The 11,711-nt window shown below is 41.8% G+C and overlaps 1 protein-coding gene across 1 annotated transcript; it reads left to right on the top strand.

Annotated features, from left to right (window-relative positions):
* The first annotated feature begins 2,808 nt into the window (after positions 1-2,808).
* LOC100651204 (protein glass) lies at positions 2,809-11,329 on the top strand. Its single transcript, XM_003396975.4, has 7 exons — positions 2,809-3,717; positions 4,451-4,636; positions 5,188-5,518; positions 7,470-7,742; positions 9,151-9,486; positions 10,548-10,715; positions 11,011-11,329. Exons 2-7 carry the CDS (start codon positions 4,573-4,575, stop codon positions 11,174-11,176), a joined length of 1,338 nt encoding a protein of 445 aa, XP_003397023.1. The 5' UTR covers positions 2,809-3,717; positions 4,451-4,572; the 3' UTR covers positions 11,177-11,329.
* The last annotated feature ends 382 nt before the right edge of the window (positions 11,330-11,711 follow it).

The following is an 11,711-nucleotide window of genomic DNA, read 5'->3' as shown; positions in this document are numbered from 1 at the left end:
GCGTCGCTTTTAACGTTTTTCAGCTTCGGACGTGAAACTTTTCAAACGAATAAACGTTAATCGCGGTACGCTCTTATCTCGTTCGTCGTTCTTTCAACGGGTACGACGCGCAGCTACCGGACGTATTTTCCCAATCGCTCTTCCATACGGATCGATTTCTTTTACTTTCGCAGCGAACGAATCGAAAACTATGCACAGCTCCGGTACTGGACGGTTCGCTACGTCGACGACACACGGTGGACGCCAGAACGGTCGGTGCCATGCGGTCGACTTCCTCTTCCTGCGTCCACATCGGAACTACAGTAGTCGGGTGTCCGTCCTGACGGTCGCGATTACGTCGAGACATTCGATAGTCGGATGCGCCCGGCCTCGTGAGAGACCACGTTTCCAGCCACCGGCCACTTTAAGTCCGACTATCGTCGAACTTGCGTCTAATTCGCAGCGTCGCTCGTCCGGCGAACGAATCACTCGCCTTCGCAAAGAAACTTCCTCCGCGTTTATTCGTTTGCATTGTAAAAAATATAGCTCGAGATGTTCTTATCTCGTCGCCTCTTTTCTTCCAACTTGAAAACGATTAATTTAGTTAATCGTTTTCAAATCGTCGAATTTATAGGGACTGTTACAGTTTGCTTTTAGAGTAATTCATAGATTAAAAGATGCTTTAGATAAAACGGAGAATGCCTTTAACCTCTGTCCAACTTTTTCGTTCGATCGCCGTTTTCGCCTTACCCCTATGTTTAGTTTGGTACGTTTACAAGCGATAGAATTACAAGAATTACAGAGATACGATATTAAATTTGAAAGAAATATCACAAACGCTACGAAAAACTATTATTTTATTCGTTGCTTTCGCGAAAATCTTTGTTGCGCGCAACGATGCGATCGCGCGTTCTAACGCGTTTAGACGAATCGATAAAAGTGACGATTTAATAACGATATAGCGGCTTGGTATTTAAACTCGATGTTAACGCTGGTATCGAGTTACGTGAATTTAACGTGCAAATAATTAAACCACGGGTTTCGCACTCGCGTCGTCCCGATCCGTAAAGCTCGACGGACTTTTCGCAAGAACAACACGACGATCTCGACCGAGCGCGTAAAGCGTACCGAACGACGAGCCGACGAATTTCTCTGGTTCGTCGAAGGGGTAAAAAAAAAACTCGCACCGAAGAACGATTACGCGGGCGAGATTCGACGTAATCTCTGCGAGCGTAGGATTTGAGCGAGATACCGAAAGGGAGAGGGAAACGGCGATACTAATCGGACGGTAGCGGAAACTTTTGACTTTCGAGAGACTCGCGAGGCAGACTCGCCGTTTAACGAACGGCTGTAACCGTTAAAAAGCCCGAGTACGAGGAGAAACGGTTTGACAAAGCGTGCATGGGAGCGCGCGATCGCAAAGGGTGGCCGTAGCTGGGTCACAAGTGGAATAGGTAGCCTCGTAGTGTTTGGCAGCCGGGCTCACCGTTCACTGGTCAATAATCGACGAAAGGGAAGGCATTACAAGCCAGTGATCTCGAGGGTATCGAGGCCACTCGTCTGCGAGGCAGGACCACCGTGATCGGCGTGGTAATGGTATCTGAAGAAAATAATATCCTAGTTCCCCGTCCCGCCCTGGCAACGGGGATACCGGTGTAGCAGAGGCGAACCAGATCACCGATCGCCGATCGCCGAACGAACCATTAGTATCCCGTGTCGTCGACATCGACGACGGCCAACCCGTGTATTCCAACGTCTCGCGTTTTACACGCCCGTCGACATGGATATCGTTCGAACGGTTCTTCCTCGCGTCCTCTCGCGCATCCTCCTTCTACCTTGTAACAGATATCGCTGGCAGTGCGATAGGTCGCGCATGGCAATTTTCTTTCTTCGCCTCTTGAAAATCCGTGTTTCTACGATTATGCGGTCGTGGATAGATGTCGTGAAATAACGAGAGCGAAATATCGCTGTCGCAATCCGTCAAATACGTTTGAAATAAACAAATAAATAGACGTAGAGCGAGAGTCGTTGATACAAAGTATAAAACGCGGAATAAATACTCGTTATCGTTCGTCGCGTAACTCGTAAGATCGCGTCCGTTTATTCAATTTCAAATTCGTCTTCGTTGGACGGTGCGTGTACCGGCGACGTTGTTTCGCCCGGAATTTATTTGTCGTTACGTTTCATCCGTCGAGGCTAAATCAACGTCGCTCTCGACTCGTTTCTTTACGAAACAAAGCAACGCGTTTAACGATTCGTCCCGATCTTTTACCATTCCGAGTAGCCGCTTCGATCCTCCGACGAATCGAAGGAAAATCCGACAGACCGTTCGAATTCTTCGCAAATATTACACGCAAAAATTCGTAGTCCGTTGGCGACCACCGAACGAAGCTAGGGTTCCGTGATCGTAGCCGACGATGTATATGCAGATAGATCGGACGTATAGAAAAACGAGCCGTTAACGCGCATCGTTCGACGATGGAAACAACGAAAATTCCGTCAGCAACGAACTCGAACGTTGCGCTGGACGGGCAAACATCGTCGAACGGAAGACGCGTGAATCGGCGTTTAAACGCGAGCGAAAATGAAAAGCGCCGCGAATCTGCTTAGCAAACACCTTGCCGAATGCGAGCATAGACGAAAGGTTGACGTTGCTGGAGGGTAGGGGCAGACACACGTGGAAGAGCGGTACGTTAGGTGCGTGGAAGAAAGCGAGGCGGTGGTGGAGGAAAAAAGAGAGCGACGAAAAGGCCGGCCCATGATGGAGTGGGGTCAAAGTGGTAGTCAGAGTGAATAAGGGGTGAGAGTGGGTGATAGTAGGTGGTAGATCCCTAGTTAGCCAAGACACGTTGACGAGCCATCGTGGCAGCATGGCAGCAGCGCGCGATACCATCCCTCGACGCTTCTCCCTCTTTTTCTTCCTCCTCTTCGTCTTCCTCTTCTTCTCCTTCTTGCTACCTCGAGATTCACGCTGGCTGCAACTTTAATACGCATCGTTGTAAACCGCGATATACATCGGCGAGCGAGTTCGAACGCGATTCCGGTTAACTTACCATGTAGTTTTTTAATTCGTTTCGTCGACGTCGCGAGTGCGCTCTTACGCGATGGAGCAAGAACAGTGCGTATAGTGCGGCTATGTCTTCCGCGTGTTTCAAGATCAGACTGAAAATTCGATCACGAGCGGATAGAGGCGAATAACGATTCCGCCCCGAGATAGAGAAGAGACTCGACGCGCGTTTCAACAGAGAACTTTGTACAGCGATGGAAGGATGCGCGTTGTTCGCTATCGAGCGATCGTGAATCGTGCAAAAGCGATGACTCGGATCCGGATGATCGCGTGGAACGAGCCGGACGAATACCGTATATCCGTTAGGTTTGGAAATTGTTAACCGTGCGAGCGAGTTTCGGTTTCAAAGTCGAAAGCAGTGAGTTTTAAACGAAGAGTTCGAAGAATCTCGAACACATCGTGCGACGAATACCAGATACTCGTCGTGGTCGGTAGTTGGTAATTGTTAATCGCGCAAGGAGAAGCGGCTAAAAGGATAAGTTTCGAAGCGAAGAAAGCGGAAGGCCATTTTGCCGCATCGATCGACGGTCGACGATCGTTCGAATCGCTGGATATGGAGAACCGAATCACGTGGCAACATGCACATGGTTTTCAGGCTATGAATGAAAATATCTGGCAGATTTTCCGCAGAAGCCTTTAGAGGAAACCGGCAGGTCTTCCAAGCCATAAAGGTACTTCTATAAGCTCGGTCCATATGCGCGTGCATTTTCCTTTCAGCCATTCATAAAAAGTCATTCATGAATTTTCGCTCATTTTTTATTATCTCCTTTGCTTTCTCAAACAATCACGTTGTAAAGTTACGTTACGGAGTACCGCGATCCCTTAAATAACTTTGCGCGCATTTAAAGAAACTGGAAAAACGCGATCGGTGCGATTGCTAAAAAACGAACATTCGTACGTAACGATATAAACTATTTAGTCGTGTTTGTAGTTAGTTTATTCAGCTTCTTATACGTCGTAGTCGTCGTCGTTAAATCGCAAACGGTCATCGCCTCGAATATTTACGCGCCTGTAACGCGCGTAAAGGCGAAATTTTCGAAAACAGCCTTCAAACATCTCGTCTATGATTGCATGGCGTTGCTCGTTTCGACACCGATGACGATCTTCCAAAAGAAAATCCAACTTTTGTCGCGCTGCGCGTTATCTCGAACAAACTGGACGAGAATCGTATAAAATATAAAACGGAAGCAAGAAAATAGGTTGGAAAGCGAACGACAGAACGAATTATAGAGATAAGTATCGACGAATATTTTTCCGCGATATTTTATCGGCAATTAAGAAAGTGGCGTTGACAGCGGCGGCGGCGGCGGCGGCGGCGGTGACGGTGACGGTGACGGTGGAAATATCGCGAAAAATATTGATAAAGAAATCGGTCATACTCATGGAGCAATGTGCGGTTGCTAGGGAGACCAGAGGGGCTGGACCACGTCTCTACAGAGAGGAGGCAATCCGTCCGTGTATTTTGTCGAGAGAGGCGGGGGAAGGGGGTGTCTCTAAGGGCGGCTACGACCAGAAATTTCGCAGAGATGGAGTTTCTGCAGAATCATCACACGGTGAACACCTCCGAACCGCCGTACACCCTTGGCACAGGTGAGCCACAGTGTCCCTGACTGCGAATTAATTTTCACTGCTATATATCGTATACGAGACACGAGACTCGAGACTCGAAGGAACCGATGCGACCTTTCTTTTCTCCTTCTTACGAAACGCAAATATCTTGCCAGTTACCTACGATTTTACCGAGTGACTTTACCAACGTCTTTCTTCGCGTATTCTTTATTTTTGTTCGTCGTTCCTCCTTGCGTCGGATTTTTCCATATTCTTTCTCAGCCGTTACAACAGGATAACGCGTTACGGAACGATACGGATGCTCGTAAATTCGTCGTTTATCTTTCCGTGAATCAATCTCGAGCGAAGTTACTCGACAGTTACTCCGTATCTCTCTCCTATTCTCTCTTAATAATTAACTTTGACAATTTTTTATTAGCCATATTTTCCAACATCGATATACTCAGATATCTCGCGATATCTGAATTTCGATCTTACATTTTTTAACGATAGGCAAAGTTGAAATTTTTCGTTTCGATTTTAGCAGCAAGTAAGTTTGAAAAATCCATATCACCCGACTTATCTTTTCGTAGGTTCGGTAGGAAGTATCGAGGCCACCATACCTTCCGGCCTGTGCACCGGGTCTCTCGGTGTCCTGTCCACCGAAGACGCCTTGACGGATAATCAAAACGAAGAGACTCTGGGTGCGCTGCAGGGCACGCTTCGTCTACAGGATCTGCAAAATTCTCCGCAAGACATTGGCGGTGATCAAACGCAACACATCCAAAATTCCGGACAGAACCAACCGGTCAGCGAGTTTGGAGCGAGCTTCTGGGTCGACGATATGGCTGGTTTTCCATTGCCACCGCTGGACTTGGACCCGTTACCTCCTGGTCTCTTCAGCCCATGCTCGGCAACCTACAAGTAAGCGGCAAGAAAATCTCTCCTCGTTCCGTTCGTTATTCCACTTTTTTCGTTCTAATCTATAGAAATTTCACCGCTTGACGTTTCTGCTTCGCGACTTTTATCTCCTTTCGTACATACTGTTCGCTGCGTTATAAACGTACCGCCGCTACTTGTATCGCAAATACAAATACGCTGAAATAATGTATCAAACGCGTAACAAGTTTCGTTCTATCAGTCATTTTTCGGCAAATTGTATTCTTCCGTCGAATTAACGAATTTCTTATATCTGAAAAAAAGAAAAAAAGAAACGAAACAACGATTCTTCGTTTGAACCTTTCGCCGAAGATTTTATTCGCACGTTCTTTGGTCTTTTAAACGTCCGTTGAGAAGAGATTAGCGTCAAAATTCCGAAATCGCGGTAACATAAATTAATCTTTGCGAGAACCAGACAACCCACGTATACGTATTTATAAAATATACTCGAAATTACATAGAATCAATTTAATTTGCTTTTCCGTGTTTGTTCTTCGATCAAAGTTACGCAGCTTTGTCAAAGTTAAACGGAAAAGAAGCGAAACAGCGTTCTGTAAAAATTTAAACTCGTATCCCAATATCGCTATTAAAATGCCGACATTTATCTATATTTAAGCGCAAGTAATATTATTAAGCGTGTAAAATGTTATTTCCCATAAATGTACAAAAATCTGCAGTTTAATCACCGCGATAGGTATTTTTCAAGTATTTCGAAACATATATTCAGCTGCGAATCCGAACGGAAGGATACCTTCGACCAATTACGCTTGATTTGCAAAATTGCCTCCGTGTAAGAAAAGTAAAATCCGGCCTTTCTATGGCTCTCTGCTCTTAATCTTTACGATTATTTCGTAAAATATCAGTTATTTCGCCCGTACGTGAACCGCCATGCGTCTTGGTCTGACTAATGTTAGACGTTTCCACTTGGAATCGATCGTTGCATACGCGGGACTAAAGAGTCAACCGGTTTACCGGATCGGTAAAAATAAACAAACGGATAGAATATATCCGACGACTTGATTAAACTTCGAATATTTCGTTCGAAACAGATTTTATATTAACAAATAACAAAGCACGCAAACGTTTCGACTCAAAAAAAAAAAAAAAAAGAAAAAAAAAAAAAAGATTGGATATTTTCTTTCGATAATATCTTAATTTAATTATTTCGTATATTCAATTTCGTATTGGCTTTCTCGAAGAACTTGCCATCTTATTTAGTAATAAATTCTTCCTAGTTTCTAGGAAGTAAACTTTTGCTATATCTCGTTTGATGCCGTTAGAAGAAATCAGTAGGTAAAATGATAAATCGTTCTGTGAATGTAGATAAATACCGCGAGTCGTGCATTTATCGATGCGTGAAATTTAATATTGCCAAAAATGACAGCTTTCTCGCGCTCCTCGTTCCTCGATATTTACAGCGTTTGACATCAAATAGACAAGAAATTTTGTCCGAATTCGTTATCTGGCAGACGCTCGTAATAAATTATACCCTCGTTTGCCAATCGGGTTGCGCAACGACCATGATATGATAGTTGCAAAAATTTCGTGCGCCTCCTCATCCATCCAACACACGTTTTCCATTATATGTTTCATATTAAACAAAAATTTCGATTTCTCGATCGATGAATTCAACGCGATTCGATCGTCTAAATACGCGATAATCGAAAACCGAATAATTGGAAAACTTGTTAACCAGGATAATCGACTTGGGCTTTCGATACGTTCGATTCGTTCTCCTCTGTTCGAGAAATATACAGTGGCTAGAGAAACTGTTAGTACGCTAGTACGTTTATCATTGGATTTCTATAGCAGCTAGTTAGATCCAAAAATAAGTGTACGAGCAAGTAGTTTTTGTAGCCACTACGTTAGCGGGATTAAACGTAACGACTCTAACGTTGTATTCGATATACCTTGTAATTTTTAAGTGTCGTTGCAGTTGGGGATGCACCAGAGGAGACTGTGCGCCGAGAACGAGCAACGCGAACGGGGAAGGTGTCGCGGACGTGTTACTGTCGTTGAAACACGCGGTGGTCCATCCTGGAAGTCCTACCGGCGGATACTACTCCACGGCAGGATCGAGCCATCATTATTCTCAAGATTATACTCAAAATCTTGGCCCGCCTGTCCCACCCACGCATTACGCGTCTACACCAGCCATGTCTGTGAACGTTTCTATGAATATGACCATGAACATGAACATGCACTCTGGGTGAGCGATTACTTTATTCGTATTTATTTTAACGAGCGAGTAGAAAACGATCAAACTTTTATTATCAACGCTAACGCTTATCCTCCATTAGCGTTTTTAACGATCTGTGTCTTTACGACTGATAAAAACATTGCTCTTCGGTTTCAAAATAGATTTTCAATTTCTACCTTTCGAAATCACGATCGTCCTAGTTTCTAATTTCTAATCTATCTATCTATCTATATTTCAGTTGTTAACACATCTGCCAACATTTTCCTACAAATTGAATGTCTTTCGCTATAATATCAATGTAAAACAGTTGTTTCATTCGCATCGTCCGTATCTATCTGTGCCATAATGTAAGATATAAAATACAATTAGAATTAATTACGATATCAGTGTCGTTTATAACGATCTAAAATCTAAAATCCTTAAAACATGTAATATCGGTCTCTATTAATTTTCGATATTCTTAGGAAAATGAGTTTTAAAATTCGTTTCAACGAAAATATTCAATCTGATATAAATATCGTATATAAGAATTGTAGTATTTGAAATGCTTGTTTGAATCGTGAAATAAGACTTTATAAAATATTGCTATTTTTTCACACGAAAGGGATCATTTTATCGCGTTGGAACCTTTTTCGTTGTCTAGAAATAGAGCGGCGAGTACGAACATTTTCCGAATCGAATCATATTCGTAGCGGGACTGTTTGATAGAAATCGACACTTTATTGGAAACCGTAAGAATTGTAAGGTGAACCGATACTCTATTCTTCTAAATTACGTGAACGTTGAAATTGTTGCCATATAAACGATATGATTGTTTTATAAAGCTTTTTACCGTTTGCTTACAAAAACGCAAACACAGAAACACAAACACAGAAACTCGCATAACACAACGATTTAAACAATTCAACGAGTTTTATTATTGTTTTTCCTTTTGCGATTAAAAAAATTATTTAAAAAATACCATACGTTTACTTACTTTATCGATTATCGAAACAAGTGCCTAAAAGCTATATATAGACAAAAAAGAGAGTTCAGGATTTTCAAGATGATCAAACTATCAAAAATAACATAAATAAATATAAGAAATAGGAAAGGTAGTTTCTTATTAAACATCTAGTTTATACGATTATTCGTATCGAATTCTACATCTTATACTACAGTATATATTATACTATACTACGACATCTTATACTACAACAAAATTCACTTGATCGAGCCAGCCTTTCCATTATTTCCGACAGTATTTTTTTCAAAAATTCAATTTCATCTCACCATTTCGATACACTTTTTGTAAAGTAGCTCGTAATATTTCTCCTCGAAACCAGACAGCCCTTCGCCATTTTGCTCGACGGAGAGGGTGCGCATCTAAGAGGGTGTAAAAGCCGAGTTATTCTGAAATTCACGGTTGTGTGCGTAGGTACGAGCAAAGCTATTCGTCGGCATGGGGCGTGGAACCCCTGTTAAGTCCCGCCCAGCAGTATAATCCTGTGGAGCAGCAGGCAAGGGTGAATCAACCCCCGGCCAATAGTCTGATCGGCACCAGTACCCATCCTCATTCTCATCCCCCAGCGCACGGCCATTCCAGGCTGCAATTGTCCAGTGAGCATGCTCTGTGCATAGGCGCCACCGGCAACCCAGTCACACCCGACGACAATGGCAGACCTAACCTATGTCGAATTTGCGGCAAGTCGTATGCGCGACCCAGCACCCTCAAGACGCATCTTAGAACGCACTCTGGGGAGAAACCGTTTAGGTTAGTGGTGAGCCCGCTTCGCTTATCGCTCGATAACGTTCGATCGATAAAGGTCGTTCGTTTTATTCCGTTCACTGATTTACCGTAGTAATTAGAAATTTATTATTATTATTTATTAGAAGACCTCCCGAAATAATACCGATTGAGAGATATATATCAAACGAGATATTCCGCACGTTGGAAATTTTACTTATCATTGTACAAACGTTTATTATTGCCACTATTTTTATCGTTCGGATTATACTTTTCTTTATAGATTTCATCGATCATGGATGAACAATCACCGATCATGGAACAATTTAAATCCACTAAATATTACAATGAAAAGCATCTGAAAGCGTATAATATTATGTTATTATCTTGTTGCAGGGTTAACAGAGTCGATGTAAAAGTTCAACTAAATTCTATAACTTCATGGATACTTTCAAATATTGATAAAAGATTTATTCTAATCGATATTATCAAAAATACTTTGCACCATAAATATCTTCTTCTGTTGTTTGAACGGTATTCGCGACAGTACCCCATCGTTACCATCGTTACTTTAGGTTAGGTTCAAAACTTTCATCATATTGAAATCGAATCTTCGAAAACGACACATACTCGACGAGATTACCATCGTTTTCTTCTTCTTCGTTTTTAATTTAAATACAATTAGTTCGCAAATTCTTTAGACAAAATACTTACAGTCGTTCTTCCTATAAATCGTTCGTCGCAATTCCAGTACATCGATTTTCGATAGAACGATGGAATTACAAACTGACAAAAACTCGTTACTACCGCCAATAACCACTATCGGCATAATAACATGATTCTCCTAGAACCAAAATTTAATGCTCCGCATGAAAAATAAAAATATTTTTCCCGCTATAATAAATTCTCCGCTTGAAAATGATGTCGCAGTGACGAAATAAACGTTTCAATTACATGTGTATATAATAGATCGATATATCTTCGAAATTATCTTCCTATGAAACCGTAGAATTCAGATTCTTTCGTGCGATTATTTTACTAATATTGTTTTATATTTACAAAATGTCTCAAGATTTACATTCTTTTAGGTGTCACGCGTGCTCCAAGGCATTTAGTCAAGCCGCGAATTTAACTGCCCATGCAAGAACTCATTCGGGAGAAAAACCATTTCGATGTCCAGTGTGTGATCGGAGATTTTCGCAAAGCAGTTCCGTAACCACACATATGAGAACGCACTCGGGAGAACGTCCGTATAGGTGTGTGTTGGCACCTCGTTATATGCATTATTTATTCACCCGTGCCGTAACGCGTGCCGCTCAAACCGGCACATGTCATTACTTGGAAGTATCTGTATCTTATCGCATGCAGAAAAGTATAAAAATCTGGAATGACGCTTCTTATATTATACAAAATTATTTCTTCTAAATTCATATAAATTACTTCCAAGTCGACGATTATCAACGTAATTATAAGTTAAACAATATTGTATTACGTTTTGCAATCCAATCGATCGATTTACCTTTTATAATCGCCAATTCTCTTTTATTCCAGATGTCGATTCTGCAAAAAGGCATTCTCGGATAGTTCTACGTTAACCAAACATCTTCGTATTCATTCTGGCGAGAAACCATATCAATGTAAGCTGTGCTTGCTGAGGTTTAGCCAAAGCGGTAATCTGAACAGGCATATGAGAGTCCATGGCGGTTCTCTAACGTGACACAGCTCAATATCGATTATCGATAACAATCGTGTTCTACCGCGGTGTTGTCGAATACCTGTGATTCAACTTGGCTCGAGCTTACCGGCGAAAATGTAAAATAAAATAACTGCGACGAATGTTGATACTCTCTCAATAGAGTTTTGCTTCCTGACTGACTCAAATTTTCAAAGCGTTCGTGCGAACACTTGGTTATTTAAGGGCTTACATTTGAATATTTTTTTAAACGATACACAAGACAAGTAATAATCACAATATGTGTTATATTTGGCATTAGGAACTCATCAAGAATTCATTATATATATATATATATATATATATATATATATGTTTGTGTATATATATATATGTGTATATATGATATATACATACATATATATATACATATCATCATCATCATCATCATCATCATCATCATCATCATCACCATCATCATCATCATCATCACCATCATCATCATCATCATCACCATCATCATCAATCATCATCATCATCATCATCACCATCATCACCATCATCATCATCATCATCATCA

This window comes from Bombus terrestris, chromosome 8, assembly GCF_910591885.1.
Source record: "Bombus terrestris chromosome 8, iyBomTerr1.2, whole genome shotgun sequence".
Lineage (NCBI taxonomy): Eukaryota > Metazoa > Arthropoda > Insecta > Hymenoptera > Apidae > Bombus > Bombus terrestris.
The sequence above is the reverse complement of the archived record's forward strand: the minus strand, read 5'-3'. Positions and strand labels throughout refer to the sequence as shown.